Source organism: Stegastes partitus, unplaced genomic scaffold, assembly GCF_000690725.1.
Source record: "Stegastes partitus isolate 25-593 unplaced genomic scaffold, Stegastes_partitus-1.0.2 Scaffold137, whole genome shotgun sequence".
Lineage (NCBI taxonomy): Eukaryota > Metazoa > Chordata > Actinopteri > Pomacentridae > Stegastes > Stegastes partitus.
Genome location: NW_007577868.1, coordinates 576643 through 601473, shown reverse-complemented (window position 1 = coordinate 601473; position 24831 = coordinate 576643). Strand labels below are relative to the sequence as shown.

The following is a 24831-nucleotide window of genomic DNA, read 5'->3' as shown; positions in this document are numbered from 1 at the left end:
CTGTCAATCTCTGCTATCGTGGTTTCCCATGACAGGAAAAAAAAAAAAAAAAGCAAATCTGAGGGGTTTAATTCTTGCCCCCCTTCCTACCCTGAATTACCCCCATCCCACACCCCTTTCCTTCTTAACATCACAGTGGTGAAATGAATTCGGCAGTGTGGGGTTAATAAAGATTACCCCCGGAGATATCCTTATGTGATTACCTTTATACACAGCAGAGATCAAAAGGAAGCAGTGGCGAGTCGGGGGGCTAAATTTAGCAGAAGTTCCCCAGGCGGGGGGAGGGAGGGGGCGCTAGTGGGTGAAATGCCATTACAAAGCAATCAAAAGAGCTGCTCTGTATGTTACTGCACGCTGGGTTTGGTTTGGATACTGACAGGCTTTTATTCCATTGATGCACACATGACATGATGCCGCTACATGTGTTGCACTTAGAGCTGAAGTAACTAGAAAACACTTTTCGGACTTTATGCTTACTTATTGTCCTGGATTGAATGCTCATGTGTGGACCACTGCAACTTCAGAAGACTCAAGGGACTACAGCTGCACTCTATATTGTTCCAGCATCGATATTGTAGTATGTGCGTAACAGTGAGGCAAATTAACTCAAACGCATCTTTGCTGCTTGATGCAAAACTTGCACGACCCTCGTTTCCCATGGCTTATCTGCACGAGAAGTCTGTCTGAGTCAACATAATTCACTCCGATTTGAGCGTTCTTGGAAACAAAGAAGGGTTTTTTGTGATTTGTTCATAAGACGGAGAGGTTTTGACGGACAGACTTCATATGTGCACAGCGAAAAAAAAGACGATTTGGCTGCAAACAGAAATATAACATCAGTCGTATGGAAATATTTTAGCTACAGAAAGGATCAAAACCAGCTCCTGTGTTGGCAATGTGTTGTTGCCGCTACACAAAAGAACACGACTAATTACTTTGACCTTTTAAATCTACACTTGTTGTCCAGACCTTTGTGGGATGAAGCCAAATCTTAGCAAAAAAAAGAAAGATTTTCAGACAGCTTTTTTCTTATTTTCGGTTTGAGTGCACTCCACTGCAAAGTCATCCCAGTCATTCGAGATGGATTAATTCTTTCCCAATAGAGTTCTTCAAGCCAACTGGTGAAAATCCTTGTATTTTCTTTTTTTAATATCGTAATTTATTTCACCTAAATATCACAATTTTCCAATAAGACATACAAGAGACCAAATGTGAAATATTCTCAGCCTGGAAACCAGTTTCTAAAACTTTTTGCTGAGTAACAGCACATTTCTGGCATCCGTGTCCTCATCTGGCAGCTAAAGGTGGAGGCCGTTCATCCTTAAAGCTGCACAAATTAGCAGCTTTACATACGCAATAAAACTACCATGTGCAGTGTTCAGCATTCCTCATAAATATATAATACAAACATCAGTGTATGTGTGTAAAACGGCACAAGAGAGGTTGACAGTGGGCTGGATATTGTATAACAGCGGAAAATTAACTTAGATCCTCTTTGCCTGAAGCAATTTTGCTGCGGAACAACAAAACACTCATAAAGTGATTAGTGACAGTCATGTGGAGCATAAAAATCTGGTTGGATCACATCTCCCGTCCTATTTCAGCCGCAATACAGGAATACACTGTGTACATCAGATGATATGATTTTGGATTTCCTCCAATCTAATCAAAAAAGAGGGAAAAAAAAACACTGTTTGTTTGTTTGTGTACAACAGGAGGTGGAGCTGTGTCGGCAGAACAGCCAGGAGAAGCTCGGCCTGACGCTGTGCTACAGAACTGACGATGAGGAGGACACGGGCATCTATGTCAGTCAGGTATGGACACAAGAAACAATCCACATTTACTCGTTTCTTTAAGGGTTTTTCATGGAAAACGCTTCCTAAATTCCCAAGAAGAGCAACGACATCGATCAGATTCTTAGTTCCCTGCACTGGCTTCCAGTTAAATGTGGATTTAAGGCCCTACTCATTATTTGCAAGTCTTTGAATCATCTGGACTGAAAATATATGATCGAAATTGTTGCTAAATACAACATCTGCAGGGACAGGCTGGTTAGTGGCACCCAAAGTTGTTATGCTGCTTTTAATTATTCAGCTTTATTTCATAAAATAAATGAAATCTGGTCTAAACTGCCAGTACTTTTGATTAATTTAAATTTAAATCATTTTTTTATTTTATTGTTTATTTATTGTTTATTTTATCTTCTCTTATTTGCATTTTTATTTTATTTTTATTTATGTTTTTTGTCTTTTTTCTGTTGTTTTGTTCAATGAATTCAATTTTTTTTCTTTAAAAATTTGTATGGGGTTTATTAAATATTTTATTCAACCTTTTTTTAAATTAATTTAACAAAAATTACTTGATGAAGTCTGGTCTACACTGACGGTACTTTTAGTTTGCATTTTTATTCATTTTATTTAAAATTTTTTGTCTTTTTGTTTTTTGTTTTTTTGGGGGGGGGTTTCTGATAATATTGGATATTTTATATTTTACACCTTATTATTTTTCTTGTTTTTGGACAATTTTCAGTTGTTGTTTTTTTTCAATAAATTCCAGTTTTTCTATACATTTTTTAAATTAGCTATTTAATGTTTTATTCAACCTTTTATTTTAATAATTTAATAAAAAATAATCTAGAAAATCTCGTTTGCACTGAGAGTACATATAGTTTGCACTTTTATTCATTTTACAAAAAATAGTTTTTTCTATTTTGTTGTATGTTTTATCTTTAACATGTTTATATTTTCCATATTTTTTCTTTTTCTGTTGTTTTGTTTTTATGTTTTTGTACAATTTTTATTCAACTTTTTACCATTTTCATTCTATTCTGCTGTATTTCGTACTCACTCCCTTTACCTTTAAAGCACGATAAGGCGCTCTATAAATTTGCATAAACTTACCTTCTTGCTAGAGAAGCACTTTTATAGCTACGATAAAAAAAACTCTAAATGATAAGATCTTATGGAAACAAAGCAGCCTGTTCATTAAAGCGAACTGAGGGCCATTCTTCGGAGCGGAAAGTTATTAAAAGATGGCATGAAATCCCATTTGAATTCCACATCTTCGCACGCTGAAGCAAAGAGCAACCGAATCAGGGGAGGAAGGAGAGAAGAAATGTTTGCCAGTCGAATATCGACTCGCATGGCCAAAGAGGAAGCCAGGTTTGAAATGCGATTCCGCTCCTGCCGTTCCCATCCCCTCCTCCTCCACCGTGTTTTAATTGAAGGTTTTAATTACCTCTGAGCGACAGCCTTCTCTTTCCCCACACAATATGTTAAATGACACATTTTCCCATTTATACTGTAACCCATCTGAATACTAAACACACAAAGCGGGAACTTATTACGGAGATTCTTTTTAAAATTCAAATGGAAAAAAAAAAAAACACTTCCTCTTGCAAAATTGTTGATAAGCCCGAATGAAAACAAATTATCGCGCTTTCGGAGACGAACCTGAATGAATGATGGAATTACGAGGGCTTTAAGCACAACAAAGTAAATTAGAAATTTTGTGTGACTGCAGGTGCGGTTTCAATCCCATTACGAACACAAAGGAAAAGGCTGTGAAAAGTAAGAGCCACTATGAGGATTAGCTCACCACCATAAAGACATAAATGGCAGAATTACAAAGACATGTAGTATATTTATCTCCTTTCTCTCCATTACCCTCCATTACTCGTCTCCATTACTTGAATATAAATCTGTGAGCTATTCCTCTGGGTTTTTTTTCACCTGTTCCTCTCAAACCAAAAGCACAAAAAAAAAAACAACAACCAGCACCTACTGAACCTCAACAGATTGCAGGAAACAGTCTCCCAGAGTCTATTTTAGTACATTTGATAAAAGGATAAAAATGCTAATTCGCCTCATTAGGATGCACGTACGGAGTGTTGGTGCAACTTTGGGGAAAAGCATTTTTTTCTCTTTTTTAGTCCAAGTTTTGTTTTTTCCACATGTCGCTATCTCTCTTGATCTTCAATGCGAGAACAACAAAGTTTACCAAATCATTGTTGCTTATGTGCATTTCCGCCGGGATGCGTTTTTGAAAAAAAAAAAATTCATTCGGCTAAAATAGCACCGCGCCGTAAACACTTGCAACTTTTCATGTTCCCGAGTTGTTTTCTTCCTCCTTCCTGGCGCTGCCTACACGACTCCGTCTGTGTAAAGACGTTACACGGCACATCTGTCGGTGTCAGTCAGCAGCTCCCTCCAATCAGAACGAATGCCAATCTGTGAAACCGACCTGTATCTTATGAGAAATAAAAGGTTGTCGGCGAGAAAATAAGCATCCAAACCTAACTGTAGACATAAAAGAGCGGCGCCGGGTGTTTTCTGGAGAATACACAGATGCACAATGAGCGGTTGTCAGAGCTGATTTCTATCTTCTTTTGTGCAGGTGGAGCCGAACAGCATAGCAGCGAGAGACGGACGCATCAAGGAGGGAGATCGGATTCTACAGGTGACGAGTGACCAGAGTACATTTACACCAGCTTATGATATGAACAGCTTCCAACATCGTTTTTTCTCTTTGTGTAGTTTTAAGCCTCGGTGTTCGTCACTATTTACACTATTTTTTTTTTATTTCTGTGTGGAAAAAGGCCTCCAAGCTGCTTGTAAGACAGCCTTTTTAGAGAAGCTGCTGGAGTCTCCAATCTGGGGAAGCATATGCATATTTAATCACCTCGTTTTACCGGGGAAATTAAAGTCCTTAGTCGCATTTACACCAGGCACTACATCATCTCCTGGACCACTCTCTCATTATGCAGGAACACCTATGGGGGTCAGAGACTGTGAATAGCTCTTCTTAAAGCTGCTTCCAGTACGCAAATACAAAAACTGGACATGCAAAGCGAGCTATAGGAGAAACCAAATGTTGCACACACATGTACTGAAACATACGTGCAGCTTTTGTTGCATTGCTCATTGTTTTTTCACTAACAAAGTGGGAAAAGTTTGCACTCTTGACTTTCCCAATAAGTGGCAGCAGGTGTGTGAACAGTCCCTTGTTCGGTCTTAACAAGGAGTCGGCTGCTGTTTTTTTTTGTTGCCACGTTTGTTTTCTCTCGTTACATTCGTGCATAATCAGGCATGAAAGTATGCACATGTTGACGTGTTTTCGTCTGCATTTATTCAAATACTTTTGTCGTGTTCGCGCAGCTCGTTAACAAGCTCACTCAAAACATCTTGCGCCTCTTCCTCCTGATTGGCTGCTACCTTGAAAGCCTATTTAAGCCTCCAGAAGCACACAGTTTGTAAGGTTTACTCATGACTTGCAGACCTGTTTCTCACTTCTCTGTTCATGCACATGCATTTTTTTGCATTATTCTGCATTATGGGGACAAAGTTGTGTTGCATGACCGAAACAAGCTGCACATTTCTCTAAAGCATCTATCAGCTTTAACATGAAATCCTAACAGGACACAGCGTTCTGATTTAGCAGAAGGAAACTCAAGGGGCTTATTTTATGCATTTAGAATAGATTCATCACTTAACCATGTGTTGTGTTTGTAAATTTACCACCACATTGTAATGCAAAACCAGAAAATGTGTCTATATTTGAAATCTTCTTCGTCCTTGAAAAGCTCCAAAAACACTGAACCAGCAAAGGAGTAACTTTTTATTTATGCTCACTTGGTTATTTAACTCTCGGCAATGTTATTATTGATGTTCTCAGAAAGCAACATCTCCACTAGATTACCATCTGAACACCAGCGTACCAACACCACCCCTCCTCTATATTTATTTAATCTAACGCTCTCGGTACCTCCATTCTCAACAACGCAGTGTTTCTGTTTCCCAGCACGATGAGTGATTGCGGGGAGCAAGGCCCGCTGTACTCCTGGCCCTATTATCTTCCTCTGACAGCCCCATTACTCTAGTGAGGAAAAGATGAACGTCACCTGTCAAAGAACAGTTAATTGTATGTCTGGATGCTGCCGCGGTGAGAGCAGACTCTCGTGAGGTCGAGACTACGCACTCGCAATTGACTCCCCTTTCGCTGAAGCCTGCCCGAGCCTTTTACCACGGATTTGTGGAGTTTGGAGGAAGTGATGGCGGAGAGGAAGAAAGACGGATGGTGGGGAAAGAATGCGAGGGAGAAAAAAAAAGAGACTAATGGAGGGAGAGAATGGGCAGCAGCAGGGAGAAGGATAAAATCAGAAGGTGGCTCGAGGGTTCTCGCGCTAACAATAAAGTTAATTCCCGTTGTTCTTCATGTTAGTTAAAGAGATGATAAAATGAAAAACCTTTTGTTGGGGGTGTGGTTTTTCTACTCTCAAGGGACAAATTCCCAGCACTTGCAAGATATTAAACCTAGTTTACTGGTTCTAGAGAAAGCTTTTTCTTATTTTGATGGGTTGGGTTGACTTAATAATGCTGGTAATTGCTTTTACGTTAATATTATGTGTAATTTAAACCCAAAATTCTTCGTTGATTGATTTTAAAATCCAATTCAGGTTGATATAACTTAATGAAATTGGATTTTTCTTCACCTTGCATTCAGGATTTGAAGTCCCCTCCTCTATCTTAACATGGGGGCCATTTTGGATGGTTACGACTTGGAATGAATTGTAGAGGATAAGCTAATTCATCCAACTCTGTGCTGGTTGAACTGATTGAGAACTGTTTTCTATTGAGCCCAAACATTATATTTTTAGAGTGTACAAGTTCTTTCTCATTAACACAACCATCTACACTTGCATTTGACATACAGATAAATGGCTGTGAAGTGCAGGACAGAGAAAAAGCTGTTGCCTTGTTGTCAAGTGAGGAAGTAAGGAGCATCATACTACTGGTGACAAGGCCAGAAATCCAGGTAAGCACACACCTACGCAGCCTTCCTTGCCCCATCTTGACAGCCTATGTCATGTCGAATAAAAACAGCTGCCTGCTAAGTGCCTTTCTCTCTCCTTGCCTGTCACCGTAATTGTTTGGAGAGCCTACACACCCTCACACCAAAACACATACAAAAACCCATAGACGGAGAAAGAGAGAGACAAGTTTTCTGAAAAAGATGTTGTGGTTTTTAGCTGGAGGAGGACGCCGCATGGCTGGATGATGAGCAGCAGGAGCTCGTGGAGGAGCTGAAGATGGAGATCCTGGAGGAGAGGAGGAAGCAGAAGGAGCATCGCTTTGGCAGGGGAGACGAGGTGAGGGTGTGCGCTAAGTGAAATAAATCTCACACAAGAGCAAAAAAAAAAAAAAAAAAGTGCAATAAAGAGGTGTCAGGAAATAAACTTAGGAGGAGAGGTGACAGGGAAGGAAGGAGAGACTGAGAAGAAGAAGGTGGCAGAAGAGGAAAGATGGCGAGAGAGCGGGATTTGATTTATTTAATCATCAAATCATCTTTCTGCAAAATCCAGAGGTTATGCTAAATGCTAATATGTGCATATGGCACCTTCAAAGTGGTAAAAGTTGGGAAAGACCGTGGCTATGGCAGATGGTTGAGGTTGAGTAATCATCCATACTTACAGTCCCTTTGCATATAGAACACTTTATGCACTGGCATGGAGCACTGGATGTAAATCATGTGGTACAAAATTGCCCAATATGGATGTGATTTTTTTTAGGTATAATTGATTCTCTCTTCCCAGTGCACTTTGTAATCAAACCATGAAAAGCAACAAGCTTTTGCATTTAAATAAAACAGCCTTGAATAACGGGAATGTTTTCTCTACATTCCCCAGCATCAAGCTGAAGAAGAGATGACAACAGACACAGCTACCTGTTCCTCCAACAATCAAGACAGCGGGTTTGGACGCAGTACAGACAGTCCGGAGCACCAGCCCCTATTGGCCAGACTCCACCGGAGGAGTCCAGCGCATTGCCTGAGGGATCGATGGCGGGCGGAGCATCCACACACCAGGCGAGGGGTTGTTGGGGCACAAGAAAGTCAGGGTGCAAGAACATTGTCCACGAGCCAAGGCCATGAGGGGGTCGTGAGCATTCGCAATGGTGGTGGTGGGATCCTTGGTTTAGAGAATCGCTTCCAGCAACTCCTGGAGCTCAAATGTCAAATCCGGAACGGGGGCGAGTGTGGGGTGTACTCCATTCGACACAGTATAGAGTGTAGTCTAACTGAGCAAGGAGGAGGGGACGAAGATAGCGTGGATGATGCAGGAGGGGAAGGAGGGGTGGAGCAGGAGTTGAGGATGCTAAATGAAGAATTGCGTAGCATTGAGTTAGAGTGTCAGAGCATCATGCAGGCCCATCAGCTTCGCCAGTCCCACCAGCTGGAGCACTCGCAATCCTCGCCGTGCTCACCAGGAAGGAGCCCCAAAGATGGACACAAGCGGCACGGCAGACTGGCCGACATCCACGAATACCCGGAGAGGTCGGACAGCGATAAGATTCGCGAGAAGGACAGCTCCAGTGCCTACAACACAGCAGAGAGTGCACGGTCAACGCCGCTCGGTATGGAGAGGTCACCTGACCACTCTCTACAGAGACACATCAGCATTGCCAACCAGAAAAACCTCAGACTGGCCTCTACCACACCCTCCAGTCCCATCCCTATTCCCAAGCCCCAGGGCACAGCCAATCGTAGCAGACCGGCTGATCCAGGGCCTGTTATCTCGAGCAGCCCAGACCAGAGCAATCCTTCCAGGTCTGAGTCGGATCCTGCCTTGCCGGCAGACGATGAGAGGTGTGAAAAGAAAGGGAGGACTAGAGATTCAAGGAGAGGGCTTCCCTATGGGTCTCCATATCAGACAACTCCTTATCATGGCCAGGGAGGATCCAGGCAACTCCAGGTATGTATCATCAAGAAGGCACATGTAAATCCCATGCTGATATGCCTTTGAGTAAGGTACATCAAAAGAACAACTCTGTGCTTACAGTGTTCTCTGTGTTGCAGAGCTACATGCAGTTGCTACAGCAGCACTCGTCCCTCGAGTATTCTCAGAGCCAGCTGAGTCTCCTCAGTGTCTGCCGAGATCCTGTGCACCGTAACGGACGCCCCGGGGAACCTCGTCTAGAGTGGAAGGTCAAAGTTCGTGCAGACGGGACCCGATATGTTGCCCGGAGGCCTGCTCGTGACCGCATACTGAGGGAGCGGGCACTAAGAATCAGAGAGGAGCGTAGCGGGGGCATGACCACAGACGACGATGCCATGAGCGAGATGAAGATGGGCCGCTACTGGAGCAAAGAGGAGAGGAAGCAGCACTTGGCGAGGGCCAGGGAGCAACGAAAAAGGAGGGAGTTTATGCAGAAGAGCCGCCTCGAGTGTCTGAAGGAGGGACCAACGAGTGGCGCTGAGGGCAGAAAGGAGATTAATATCTTAGAGCTCAGTCACAAGAAGATGATGAAGAAACGAAACAAGAAGATCCTGGACAACTGGATGACCATCCAGGAGCTGATGAGCCATGGAGCCAGAGTCCCAGAGGGCTCCAAAGTACATAACGCCTTCCTCTCTGTCACAACTGTTTAGTGGACATGTTTGATACTGCATATTAAGAACCGAATGCTTTTATATCAGGTGGCCTGCATTTCAGGAACAACTGCTTGGTTATAAAAAAAAGTGTTAGTCTGTGTGGATAAATCAATGCTGAGGACTTCTGTAGCATTCCCGAAGCAAGTTTGTAACCACCACTTAAAGAATGTTTGTTCACTACCAGACCTCAGCCATTCAAAACATGACTTTTAACAGTTTTTACTGGCTTTTTGGTAACGCACTGGATTCCGATAGCAGATGAGTTTGGTAGCATGTTGGTTCAAACAGATTCACGGAAAAAAAACCTGAGTGACCAACACATTAATTTGTGTGTACTATTTGTTGTGATTCCATGCTCCCCATTCTTCTGTTTCGTTGCATATGAAGCGACTTGACTTGCCTCGTTCAATGTGGCGTTTTTTTTAATAATCTGGAAAATATTTTTCACATTTTTGTAAACTCTAACTTTTTTGTAAGGAAAATTTTTACACTGAATGTCAATGTACTGTAAGCATTTTATTGTAATTTCTTATTTATGTTTGCATCACCAAAATATCAAAGGTGACACTATTTGATTGTACTGTAGCCCACACTGTACGCCAGACCAGCACAGATATGACAAACCTCATGAAGGACAACGCTTCCCCATCACAAAACACTTCTTTTGATGTGTTCGCTAATGTCACTTGAGTCACAAAAATGTATAGCACTCATTTTAAAGCACTGAAAATATCAGTACGCCTTCTCAAAGACTCATATTATTCATGAGCCGAGAGGGCCTTTTTGAAACAGTTTTACCTCAACTTACAAACAAAACTCTGGCCTATTAAGTATTGAAATACTTGGCTAATGGAATCACTGACTTAACCTCCAACCCTTGCTTTGAAGCATAAATGTGTGAGTTATGTTCAAAATGTTAAACAGATTCATATTTATATTGTTTACAGTTATTTGTATTTATTGTAAATTAATTTTTATGGTCTGTCTGATAAGTGTTTCACATTAAGTGGCTACCCTTGAAACGCTTTTCAAGGGTCTGTCGAAAAAATGTATCATACTTGCAGCCTTTCAACTCAGAAGTGCTGCTTTTCTCTGTAAAGTTAATTGAAGAGGCCTTGAGTTCAGTATTTGTTGATGGTGATGTTTGTAATAAAAGAATAATAATAAAAAAATAAGGAAGTGGAGAAAGACTTTCAGTCCGTAATGAACTCTTGAACATTTTATCTTAAAAGTCATTATGAGTTTATTTATGTTCAGTATATTAACTTACACTTTAAGTTTTCAGCCATGATAGCGGTGTGGCAGTGTACATTAAAGAGCCCATATGATGCATGTTTACCAGTTTCGAACTACATTTTTGTGGTCTACTAGAAGAAGATTACATGCTTTTATGTTCGAAAACATTTTTCTTTATATTGTACGAGGCTGTAGCACCTCTTTTCAGCTTCTTCCTGAAACGCCTCATTTTTGCTGTGGTCACTTTAAAGGCCTCCTTCCTAACAGCCCAGTTCACTCTGATTGGTCAGTTGGCCCAGTGAAAGCCAGGTCATGTTGGTTTATCACCTTATATCACCTTATAGGATATAGTTCTAGTAAAAGCAAGTCTAGTGAGGCAATGATGACGGATTGTTAAGTAGAAGCTCGTTCTTTGTTTGATGGTGAGCCAAACCAGCTGCTAGACAGACATTATGCAAATGGTTTACATAGTGATGTAAATAGGTAACAGCAGAAAAGCTTGGACTTGAAATGTGGTGTTTCCAACCAATGTTTCCTGTAGGGTAAGGACTTTGGGCAAATTTGCAGCCCTTTCACATACACAAAAAGCTATGAAACACACTAAAGGAAAGAAAAAAAAGGCAAAACATAACATGGGCTCGTTAGGACAGTAAATGTACCTTGAAAAAACGTTTAGCTCAAAGCAGCACAGAGCCTCATAGAGCTGCTAATTAGCACTTTTGCATTCAGTGAAAATCCTTCTTCCACCGAGTCTACTTAAGGAGTCTTGCTGAAGAAATCGACTTATCACCTGTGTCTGGGGAGCTTGTGGTTACTTACGTCTGGATTATGGTAAATATCAGTTCCCTACGCATCAGAATACCTGACAAAATCCATATCATAGTGTTTGTATTATGCTTCCCTCTAGTTGCAAACACAAGAAGCCCCGAAGTTCTTAGTGATTCAGTTTGAACCCGTCATACATTATGCATGCTGGGGCAAGTGGTTCACACGTTTGGATTTCAGAGTCATGCTTATAAAAGTGTACGTTTGGCAAAGAAAATGCGTCGTCTGGTGTGGAAAGAGATGATTTGTGCGTGCATCAGGCAAAGACTGCATGGGAAAGAGGCAGCTATGTGGTTTATCTACAGCTGAAAATGAAGGAAATGCCTTGTGGTTAAGTGCTGCAACTGATCGATACCGTGCAATCAGCTGCACTCTAAAAACATGGAGGGAATGATTATAGAGCTAATTGATTGCTGATTGAATGCATAAGGGAATCACATGCACCTGGAAAACTACCACACCTGCCTCCGAGCTGTACCAAACCTCCTGATCTCCATATTCACAGGAAATCATAAGGCATTCTGATGTTTTAGTGGCTTGATAGCACACATAGTAATTTGGCCTGTCGCTATAGTTTACAGTATTCATGTATTCATGCTGGGATGACTGACTGGCTGGCTGTGTGGTGGGGGGGTGGGACATGGGTGCAGGGAATGTGTGCGCGGAAGGGGGTGCGTGTCCATTTAGCGATAGGAAGCATCAAAGCTAAACTATACACCCATTTCAAAGCATTAAGGAGACACCGGAGAAGTCTCCTCATCCCCTGTCAGTGTGCTGTGTCTGTCCACAGCCCACTGAACTGAAGAATTAATGAGAGACATCAGACTGGCATCCCCATCACCGAGGCCCTTATGCATAATATTAAATCAGGTAAGCACTGCACCCACTTTTCTTGCAGCTACCCCCATATAATATCCAACTAGTTCTATCTGTGTGACAGAAGTGGCACAAGAACTGAGGAATAATTTGTTGCAGTGAACCTAGAATTATAAATGATTAATCCCAATGTGCAAAGCAAAGATAATTGAATGTTGATCGGTTACACACCACTCGTCCAAACAGGAACCGGCTTCCATACATGCATGAAGCACAATAGCATGACCAGAATACATAGCTTAATGCTGTGGTTTTGAGGCTTATGTTGCGCACAAGCTTTAAGCTTTCAAGATAAGAAAATGCCACCAGGACTTTATGGAATAAGCTTTGTGACAGGAGCATTTTCTTTTCTTTAGTGTTTCATGTTCACCCCTTTTGGAAGTTTCAACTTTGAATCCTAATCCTGGACTCTTTTGCGTCAAAGTAAAAATTGATTTCCACAAAGGAATGCTGATTAATTTACAAAATAAAAGGTAACATGAGTGATTGCACAGGTATTCACCCCCTTCAAGTCATTATTTAGTAGATGCACCTTTGCTCACAACTGTGGGGATAAGTCTCTTTACACATCTGGATGCTGGAATTTTACCCAATTCTTCTTTGCACATAGTGCTCATGCTCTGTCAGGTTGTACAGGAATTGTAGCTGAACAACCCTTACCAAGTCCAGCCACAAATTCTCCATCAGTTCAAGCTGTGGGCACTGACTCGGCCACTCCAGAATATTCACTTTGTTGTCTTTCAACCTCTCCTGCAGTTTTGGCTTTATGCTTTGGGTCATTGATTTGCTGGAATAACAATCTTCTCCCAAGTCGCAGTTCTCTCGCAGACTGCATCAGGCTGTCCTCTAAGATTTCACTACACTCCACTCCACCTCCACTTTTACAAGCCTTCCACGTCCTGCTGCCAAAAAACATCCCCAATACATGATGCTGCCACCACCGTGCTTCGTGATGGAGATGGTATCGTTTAGTCTGATGGCCACAAAGATACCAAAGAATCTTCTTCCAGGTGACTTCCGAGGCTCACACATGCATTAATTGTAGTCAAAATAAATGTGAGCTTTTTTTTTTAAACCATAGAGGGTGAATATTTTGTGTTGGTACTGTAGTTAACAAGAAGAATCCACTTCTCTCAAAAGAAGAAAACACTTTCAAAGCTTTAAGTATTAATTTTAGATGCACAGGCATTGGTGTTGGTCATCAAATTCCATTGTGCTATATGCAGAATGGAAAATATTCAATTTAAACTCCACATTTATTAAGAAAGTGTGGTCAAGTGTGAAGCCCATCCATCAGCCTATTAGCATAAAGAATGGACACAGCGTAAAACACCAAGCCTTGTTTTGCTTATAGGGAACCATTTGCCAGGAACTAACTAATTAGCACATCATGGGTTTATTAGATATGTAAGTGACATGTTAAAAAAAAATATCCTCTAGCCTTATAGAGACAAGAATTCACCCAGGAATGAAGCAAGCAGGCTCTTTGCAGGGTAAGAGAAATAAGATGAGGCTGTCTTGCTTTGAAATCATGAAAAACACCGCCAGACAGTAGGAATGCCGGCTGGTGCTGAAAAAAAGAGCCACGGCAGGTTAAAAAGTGAGCAGCAGAAAGCAGAAAATAGACAATGCAAAAGAAGATTCTTAGAAAAGTGTGACAGAATGAGACGAGCCAAAGGAGTTGGGGAGAAAAGTGGTAGTGAATTATATAAATGGGGTCGAAGAGCTGGAGGTGCTCCTTTATGAGAATGAAGACGAGGCCACACTTATTGATGCAGTGGGGAGGAGACGTTCTCAGAGGGAGCCTAGAAAGGTCCTTCATATGGAGATAAAGGTGCTAAAGGAGGAGAGTAGTGAGGATGAGGAGGTGGAGGGCACGAGTAAGGATCCAGTGGAGGCTAAGCAAGACTTTAAATGGAGGGAAAAACATGTATGCAGTGAAACAATCAATAAATAACAAAAGTTCAGAATGTGTTTTTCTTAGAAATCATAAATTTGTAGGGTCAGTTTATATGAAATTAAAAATGAATCATGTTCTCAGTTACCCAGTTTTTTAGATTTCCATGTTTCATCATCCAACATTTATTTAAATTCATAAAAGTCAATTAAAATAGCAGTCAGTGGTGTCCGTCAGTGACATGACAGACTACTTCAGACACGTCTTACAGGTAAAGACTTCTCCAGAGTGCTTCTTTTTGACTGATTGATTGATTGAAAATGTCAGGATAAATCCTGTCTCGACCGCACAGCAACATCCATACTGACAACTTCACTTTATAGACGCTACAGAAAATCCTGTAGGACACTATACAAAACACTTCCAGAAACCAGCAGGCCTTAATGCTTTTCAGCTGCGACATATGGAAATCACATTACCAACAAACGGATGTGCATTGCACATAAATGGTAGAGACTTCACTTATATAGCCTTTTTCTACCTTAATGGACTTTACCATTCTGCGTCTGACTCACACATTTGCGCTCCCATACTAATGGCAGGAGAGCTGCCATGTAAGAGGCTGGCTCGTCCATGAGAGGCAACTTGGGGTTCAGTGTCTTTCATGCTTTCTGCGTCCACGTGTCAGTAACGGTACACGTGACACCAATGTTATCTTCCACCCTAATCTGCATCGGTCTGTGTGGACCCATCAGTCTGTGTGGACCCATCTTCTATTTGAGACCACACGGACTGTCCCCACCGCAAGTGTTTCACAGATGCCAGGAAAACAAATGGTGTTATGAACAGATGCTTAAGATTCTCCATCATCCACACCTTTGTAATTCATCATTAAAAGAGGTGTAATTAAAGTAGTTGCTGCTGAACTTTGGAGGTGCTTTGATTTGTAAATGCTTTCCATGGAGTCAGTAGAGATTTCTAAATTCTCCAGGTATCTTTTGCTATTTTCGCCCACTGCTCTCGACTCAGCTCAGGACTTTTCACGCTAACACGATGCTACAGGAACATTTGTAACCAGCTACTATTATCCTTCAATAAACAACTCGCTTTTCAAACATGCAATTTTATTATAGTACTAATATAACTGCGATCTCCTGTTTGCATTAAACCATGAACTGGCCTTTCGGTGGAACCAAGGATCAAGCTGCCTTGCTAGTGGACGACCTTCTCAACTTCCTGAGTGCCTGGAAAGACACTGAATTAGTGTATTGTTTGTGTCCTACTACTACTTCAAAAGATGTCAACTTTTTGAAGCACAAATTTTGCAAAACAGTACAAACCATCATGTACAAAAAATGTTTTTCCTGATTAAATGTACACAATGTAAAGGTGCTACAACTTAATGAAGATAACATCTAAGGGATTTAGTTAATTACTTCTTCTGGAAAAGCTCGGTCAGTCTTGGACTCTCTAACGTGTACTCGAATGTGCCGCAAAGACATAGACACATATGTCAATTCTATACATCCTGATTCCTCTTCAACCACTCTTCTCATCTAGCCCTGTCTCATTCAAATTCCAACAGCCGAAGTGAGCAGAGCGGGCCGAGCGCTGCGACGTACATGAAGAAGCGCGGTATCCCGGCTCTCTTTAATCTAGCGATGCCTTTGAAGCAGCAGCGAGTGAGCGAAACCAGAACAAAGTCAGGTGTTCCTCGCAGAGACGCTGGTTTAGATGCTGTGACGGGAAACGGGTGACACTTTGTGCGTGTGTTTGGATGTCGGCTGTGCGTGTCTGTCCTTGAGTGTGATTATAAAGTGTACCATTAAAAAAAAATAACAGATCCTCAGTAGGGGCTCCATTATAAGGAGGAAAAAAAAAAGACCATCTCTGTGGGAAAGGAGCTTTTCTGAGGTGGTGTTTTTATAACTAAACAGAGCGTGAACAAGACAACATGTACTTAACAAAACAATGAATTCAGGACAGTTACAAAAGTCAAATGTTTTGTGTGCTGATTTAGTGTGAGTATGCTTCACACTGTCAAAGTAGAGAGTAGGAAGTGGAAAGTTACAGGACTGTATGGGAAAGATTAAGAACACAACAAAATACTGACATTAATATACCTTCTGCAACTGCTCATGACACTACCACTGATAATGACAGTAAAAACGACCATAATAATAAAGACAGAATGGATAAAGTGGGTGTAGTTAACGGATGGATGGATTTCAAATATAATATAATTATATAATATCATCCAACTTTGGATCAGTCACTGATTGGGGAGAGTTATGTAGGGGCGAAAAAGTCATATTCATCATAATAAATTGTATTTTTTGACAATACTTGTGAAACCCAGTATTACAAAGTGCTTTACAACAAACACAAAGTACACACAATAAAATAGTTAATCCTGTAAGGGAGGAATGAAAACTAAAACCAAAACATAGTGGCTTAACATCAACTGATAAAGCACCACAAGAAGGCTCAATAACAGGCTGTCAGGACTGCTGATCATTTTAATGTCTATTAAACACCCTGTGAAATAGGACAGGTTTATAGTTTCAGTTAGTTTTACTGAGAGATACAACTGTGTGTCATCTGCGTAGCAGTGAAATGAAATTTAGTTTGTCTGTAGAAAGTGGTCCAGTGGCAGCATATGTCAAGAAAATACCATCGATCCTATTACTGATCCCTGAGGACCTCCAAAATTTACGAATCAGAATTTTGCAGTCGACTGAATGAAAAGCTGCACTGGAGTCTAGCAGTACGAGAAAGGAAAATTCACCAGTATCAGCTGTTCTTAAAATATAATTTGCCACTATAGAAGCAAAGTTTCAGTACTGTGGTGCTGTCCAAAACCAGTCATTTTGTATTGTTTTAACACTTCAAGAAATCGTAGGGAGTCTTTTCAAGTATTTTGCTGCAGTCTTGAGTGGTGGCGGATCCCTTGTGGGCTCTGTGTGGGAAGAGGAGTGGCATGAACACTGTTGTAGCTGGTGCTGGAGCAGGCTCTCCAGCACCAGCTGCTAGTCATTGCAGCTGATTAGCCTGGAGCTCCAGACCTGCACTCCAGCCCTTGTTCTCCCCGCCTGCCATACCTGATTGGACCACCATCCAGTTCCCTCTACCCTCAGCCAATCCAACTGCAGCAATCAACACACCTGGATTATAAATCAACCACCAACCTCACAGTCTGGTTGGCTGGGGTTTAACGTGAACAGCTCACCCTGGTGCCTCTTGTTTTTGTGTCTTAGTGATTGTGTGTTAAATTGTAACTTCTATTGGCAGCTGCTAACTTAGTGTGGATGTTACCCAAGTCTTGGTGAAGACTGTAGCTTCAGCTAGCAGCTGTCCAGCTTAGTCCAGGAGTTACTCGTGTCTTGTGCTTTTCTTGTAATGTGTGTTTTGAGGCACTTGTTTATTTAGTTTATTTCATTAGATGTGGGTTTAAGTTTGGAGTTTAGTAGTTTTATTTTCATTTAGCTAGCATTTGTCAGTCTACTAGCCTTCATTTGGTTTTATTTGGTTCAATGATTTTTGCAACATCCACCAGTTTTCTTTGTGTTATCACAGTTTTTTGTGTTCATTATGTTACTGAGCAATAAATTGGTTCACCTCAAGCAAATACACCTGGTTTTGATTACATCCAGCTGACCCCAGAGGGTGGATCGTAACATATTTTAAAAATAAATGGTAATTTTGAAATTGGTCTGTAATTGCTGCATAAAATTGAGAAGTGGTTTTATTATCAGTGTGTCTAATTGGTATGTGGTTATTGTTGTGGGCGTTTGAAACGCTATCTGCATGACAATACAAATTTAATTATATTGCTGATATCATCAAAAATACCGGAACATTTTATTAATACATCCATAATGATAGTAGTATGTCATTATTACTGGCCCAGTAATGAGCTGGTTGGATACATGTGTTCATACTGTTCTGGCTAATTGAAGTGAATGTAGCCTAAAGGCCTGAAGGCTGGTTCTGTGCGCTGCTGTGTGGCAATCTCAACAGTGACGGCACAGTTAGCTCCTCCAGTAAAGTCAGTAACTGGTGAACAGTGTGAGGCTGTGGTTATACTGGGTTGGGTCTTCCTATATGAATACGTTGAGAGGAAACAACAATCAGCGACGCAAACTTGCTGTAAGTCTGCGTGCAGTGCAGCACGATGACCTGCAGATGTAGATTTGGTCAATCAGCGTCGTTTGTCGCGCCAACAACAACCAAGTCTGTCGTACATCATAATGTGCATCACAATCATGAGTTGTGTCTTTTCATGGAATAAATGACTGATTAGGGTGGGGGTAATGACTGATAATTTTCCATTCATTAAACTTCTATTCATGGCCCCAATTATGCGCTAATGGCTCATTCAGAGTTCTAATTAACAAAATGGATATTTTTTTGCCGCCTCTCCATGAAGGACAACTGACTGTAACTGAAGTTCCACAGGACGACAAACACAAACATTTCTCCACAGCACTTTTCACATCTTTGCCGCTATGGCCGACTTAGTTTTTGCGTTTTGTTGCTTCGTTTATTATGAATGAAGCTTTAATAACTGTTGTGCCACAACTACATTCCCATGGAGGTTATAAAACACCAAAATATGAATTATTGTGTGCATCCATTTGTTTGTTGAGGACAGGGAATCCTTTGCATTCATGCTAAATCCTAAAGATTATATTTCTTTCAAGCTGTGGCGATAAACGAAAACACTTCGCTCTATAGTAAATACAGTAAATGACATTTATCAATTCTGACAGAGATGATGTGGTCGCATAAAACATGTTGCACTTTGGGATTGTTTGCAGAAAGTAGAGCTGTTCTTATTCGATTTACTATCAAGCGTCTACTTTTTTAAGATTAAGAGACACACAACTTTAGCAGTATACGTTTAGGTGTTCCTTTATACAGTGTCTATAAAACATATTCACCTCTTTGGAAGTTTGATTCCTTTTCAACCCTGAATCAAGGTCAATTTAATTTGTCCTTTCTGGACAAGAATTTATAATACAGACTCTTTTATGTCAAAGTGAATCCAGTTTTTGAAAAAGTAATGTCAGTTAATTAGAAAATATATAAAGTAAATCCAGTGATGGCATCAGTATTCAACTCTATAAAGTCAGTGTTAGACTTTAGAAGCACTCTGCAATGTGACCCCAAGTCTCTCTTCTTTTCTTTTTTTTTGCAAATTCTTGTCAAATAAGCTAAATTAATTTGAACACAATGTTGAAAAGCAGTGAGAGGGTCAAATTTCCAAGGGAGGTGAAGACGTTTTATGTATAAAGATGAACTTTGCAAGACCAATGCTGACAGAATCAACCACTTTGGACTCATCTATGCAATTACATTTAGATATGTTTTTAAAAAAGAATGTTCTTCAGATGTTGGTACAACACCTCATCCAGCCCCGGAGTCTTTAAAACAACACTAATGTCAAATAGATGCAGCTTAAGACTCACGATTCGCAGGATTTCACACTATTTTGTGCTAAATCTACTTAGAATTTCTCAATTTTGGCACAGATTTGTGCTTTTGATTGCTGTAGAAGTACCACCAGTATTCTTTCTTACCTCTCCTACCTTCATTCTAACTGACATCAACACGTGGAGAGGACCAGCTTAGGACCACCGTGGTCTTCCAACACATTAACATCGGCCTCGGGGGATTCCTGAGGGGAAAAGTCCTCCACCTCCAAAGAGTCTTCTATGGCACATTCTGTGTCTCTTATCTATTTTTCCTCATCCACATCCTCAGCCCCCCCTTGTCTACTTTTTCCCACCTAATTATGCAGTGGGTGGAGCTACTCTCGGAGCTCAGGGTGAAGTCGCACTTTAAAAACCACCGCATTCACAGAGCACGCGGTGCAAAAGAGCTGTTTTAAATGAAAACTCACGCGGAGCTGGAAGACTCCCAGTAAAGGTGGCTCAACTTGTGCTTAATGAGTGGTATAAAATATTCAGAAGCCCAGTCCCTCTGCAGATTTAACACTTGAGATAATTGGAACAGAATATGAAGAAAAAGAGAGGTGGTGGGAGACAAAAAGGCTGAAACTGTTGCTCTGGGTTGGAAGATATCACATGAATGAGAGCTTCTAGGTTTCGTTAAGTGTTGCACGGCAGGTGTGAGCGCAGAGAACATTGCATGACTCATAATTCCCTTTTGTTTGTTGTCTTTTCACCTGAAGAGGTTGTTTTTCTGAAACTCAGAACACTTTTAACGCCGTAAAAACAAAGTGCAAGTGCTGAAATATAAAATAACATCCTGAAGCTTGGGGCACGAGTAAAATAAACATACCTCTTCCAAAATGACTGATTTCTTTTTATATATTTTTGGAACTACCTGCCGACAGCTTCTGTATCATTAGCATAAAGCTTTGAAACTCCCTTTCTGTCTCAGAAGTGACAACAGCAGCTGGTTGCACCCGGTTTCATAACCCGGTCGATGTAAAACCTGGTTTATCCTGAAAGACAAACGTATTCCGTTTCAGTCTCTCCTGTGGAGTGAAGGCTTTGATTAGACAGTGATGTGCTCGACTATTGATCTGGCTGACTGCTCCTTATCTTGCTCTGTTATTACTGGTTTACTGCAGGCATCACGATGGTCTTAGTGGTTTATAGTGCCGTGCTGGGAATACCAGCTCTGTTCTGCTTGGGGGGTTCGACGCTCCCCCGAGCAGAGAGGAGGACATGAAAACACTGTCTTTTTCTAAAAACAAGCTTCACTCAAACGTCAAAAAAATACATCGGAAAGGCGAACGTGTTCATTAAAAAGCTGAAACTAACTGATATGCTGTCCATCGTCTGTTAAAACTATCTACATACTTGGAAGGCGCCACAAGGTGGAGTCTTTGCTCGGAAAGGGTGGATCTGGTTTATGTGATGCCCATTAATAGCAAAACATATGTCATCTTTTCTTGCCTGGAAAACAATTTTGACATCATGAGGTGGAATGACTTCTTCTACGAAACCATCATACCTGGACAGAAATACCTGTTGTCTCCCAAAAACAACCGACAAAACAAAAGTTCTAGTTGATCACAGCCCTTATCGAATAGAGGTGCACAAGGTTTACAAATGCAGACTTCAGCCTAAACAACATCGTGGTTGCCGACTGCCGGCAGCATCCAGATGTGATGCTGCGCTGTTTCTTTAATGAGGCCATGGATATGGGAGCTCTGGGCCTGATAGCTGGATGCTGGGTATCTGCTGTACGACATGCTGAGCTTTATGGTGGAAACTCAGGGCCTGCAGCTGGCTGTGTGCTGGACCATGTTAATGGAACTTCCATAAACAGCCGACCAGTCAGCACAACACTTTGGAAGAGTTCGAGCCTTCAAGATACATCAAGCATATGTCGCGATGCCAACAAAAATGTTTCTACTAATATACTGTCCCAGTAATTTGACATAAAAACTGTTTTTCTACTGCATATAAGGCAAAACTTTTCTGGAAGTTAGTTTTGAGAAAGTGGGTGCCATCTCATTTCTAAGCACTAGACATCTTCATATCACAACATCAGATAAGTTGCCCTAAACTGTTTTCGTTTTCTTTTAAATATGCATGAAAGCTCATTACTATTTATTTCTAACAAGCAAAGTTAGCCTTCTAATAATATAAAATAAGACAGTGAGCATGATAACATATGCTACACATCAGCACGTTGTTGTGAGCATGTTTGCGTTTTTACATTTAGATAACTGTTATGCTAAGTGTTATGCTAACTTGGCTGTAAAACTACCCCATGTAAGTCATGTATGTGACATTTTACCACAATTGTATGCTTTTTTTTGGTAGATTGTGGCACCAGTTAGAGATAAAGATGAACATGTTTGAAATTATTCTCCACTGTCTTTACTCGAAAACTGAGGAGATCAGCCGCTGTTGTGGAAAAGCTGAAAAATAATAGAGTTCTCTTTACAAACCTAAACAAAGAGCCTGTTCTCTCTTCTGGAAGGTCAGTGTTGGCCTGTGCTGTCAATAGTTCTTGTTCCAAACATATACAAGCAGGCTGTTAAAGGCCTTCAAATACCACAGAAAGGTACCAACAACAGACTGAAATAAAGATGTGACAACGAGGTCATCGACACTGTGAACTACTTAGTACATCCATTACAAAAGAAAAGCACATTTGTGGTTGATTTGCAACAAAGAAATTAGTTACCACAAGTTTGCCAGATTTCAGGAAAATTCTGGCAACGATAAGAAGTTTGTCACTTCTGGGAAACGGGGTCTGCCACAGGTTGCCAGTCAGGCTAAGATTCTAGTAGTTTCTGGTAACATTCGTGGCAAACAAGTCAGTTTATGTTTGCCAGATAGAATTTCCAGCTTGAATAGCTTCTGGCAGACAGTTGTACCTAACCTTTGGCAGCAATGCTGCAAATTTGGAGGGTGGTTATATTTTAACATGCAAATTAGATCTGCGGCAAAGTAGAGATGGACTCGGGACAGTTCTGCTGGAATCTACCATTTCCAAAGACAAGCATGGTCAGTTAAATGGTGGTTCTAAACTGGCTGTAGATGTGGGTGGAAGCATGAATGGTGGCCATCCAGGGTTAACCTGGAAGAGGCCCCAGCCCTCCTGTGATCCTGTCAAGGACAAAATGGGGATGGTTGTTGGACGTTTTCTACAAAGTTAACCAGATGTCCACTAGTAGTTCGCAACAAACCTGATATGCATATAAAATATGGCCTTGCTTCAAATCTGTGGTGACGTTGCCAAATTTTAACCATAAGTCTTCTCTAGAAATCAAACATTTTAGAAGGAATTTCATTTTGTTCATATAAACCTAGTTTGTTGTGTTCTTTTGTAGTATGTGTGTGAGTTCATTCTTGTTATTTTGATGAACAATAGCTGCAGACTGTTTCTTTTCCCCCCACAGTTCCTTTATGAGCATTTTCATAGGCGTATTGGCACTGTCAATGGTTGACTCTCCAACAGTTCTTGCTAAAATTGATTACAAACCTGTAACAGCCAATTTTCAGAGTGTATTTATAGAGTGCAAATGTGTTTTTCTGTAGAATAAAGCGTTATGTAGAAGTGAAATAAATGAATAAAACCACAGGTAAATAAATAAATATGCAACACAACAAAAAGGTGTGTAATTGTCATGTTTTTAAAGGAGTGTGCACTTCTTTTGATCCTTGCAGGAAAGTCTATTGACCATATGGCTCAGTGGATACTGAAGTGTTTCCACCAAATTACTTCATCCTCCACAAATAGCTCCCTGAATGGCCTACTTGGAAACAGGCCCCCTAACCAAGTGTCATTAGGACTGATGAAAGCAAATTGATTTCAGTGGCAAGAGGATTTCCAGAAGAACAAGTGGCTCCATGAGATTATCTTAAACACAGAGAGGATGTATTTCTTTCTGTCTTTTTTTTTTTTTTTGGACCAAGGTGCACAGATGGTGTTCCCTTCTTGTACAGTCCCCGTGAAGCTGTGAAAAATGAACACAGGAAATGAAAAGTCCCACTCAGAGCAATTGATCTGGTTTCATGAGAAGCTGCACGGTGATGTTGTAGTTAAATCGATGGGGAGTAATGTCGCTGGCAGGTGTCGGACCCTGTCAAAGAAGACTCTTGGCTGCGATGGTGTAGCCTACTGGCTGCCACATCGTAGGTACCATTAAATGAAGTTTATACTGAGTACTGGTAATTCAGGATGCAACATAATATAAAAAAGCTGGGTATCAGAAATTCGTGTGTTGTAGCAGCAATTCATATCCATCCATTATCTTTTCACCGCTTAATCCTCACTAGGGTCGCGGGGGGGCTGGAGTCTATCCCAGCCGACTCAGGCTGAAGGCAGGGGACACCCTGGACAGGTCACCAGTCTATCACAGGGCTACACTTAGAGACAGACAACCAAGCACACTCACATTCACACCTACGGACAATTTAGAATCACCAATTAACCTCAACATGTTTTTAGACTGTGTGGGAGGAAGCCGGAGAACCCAGAGAGAACCCACGCTGCACGGGGAGAACATACAAACTCCATGCAGAAAGATTCCGGTGCCCCCACCGGGACGTGAACCGGCAACCTTCTCGCTGCGAGGCAACAGTGCTTCCAACTGTGCCACCCTGCAGCCCAGCAATTCATATATATATTGTACAAAAGTACACAACAAGCATCTTTACTGTCTTAATAAGCACAAGCCTACAACAAGCTCCAGCTCATGGCTAAATTAGAGCCATTTAATAATTGTGCAGTTCATCACACCGTTATTCGATTATTTGCTTCAATGATGATTCAACGACTGGAACCGCTATGCTGAGGTGAGAAAAGGAACCAGGGCTCTCCCTTAAGCCCTCACTTTCCATTCTTGGCACCACTGTTTCCCATGATGGCTGCCTTTTCAACTTCAGACAACGCATTCAAACCTCTTCCTCTCCAGGAACGCCCTTCCGCATGGCCGTGCTTTGAGCTACAGCAAATGTGCAAACGTCAGCACACAAGCATGCTGACGTTTGGCTTAAAGTTGATCACATTCTTAGTTTAGTAGTTTACAGTGTGGGTATTTGTTGAAAGGCAGCAGTGGGAATGAAAATAGCTTT

General features: G+C 41.2%; 1 protein-coding gene across 1 annotated transcript in view; it reads left to right on the top strand.

The window, feature by feature from the left end:
* Nucleotides 1–9426, top strand: part of pdzrn4 (PDZ domain containing ring finger 4) — a 44429-nt gene extending 35003 nt beyond the window's left edge. Inside the window, exons 4-9 of the mRNA XM_008278909.1 lie at nucleotides 1716–1814; nucleotides 4396–4458; nucleotides 6712–6813; nucleotides 7028–7147; nucleotides 7685–8749; nucleotides 8854–9426. Of these exons, the coding sequence (XP_008277131.1) occupies nucleotides 1716–1814; nucleotides 4396–4458; nucleotides 6712–6813; nucleotides 7028–7147; nucleotides 7685–8749; nucleotides 8854–9426 (2022 nt within the window). The remainder of the gene's footprint in view (nucleotides 1–1715; nucleotides 1815–4395; nucleotides 4459–6711; nucleotides 6814–7027; nucleotides 7148–7684; nucleotides 8750–8853) is intronic.
* Nucleotides 9427–24831: the final 15405 nt, after the last annotated feature.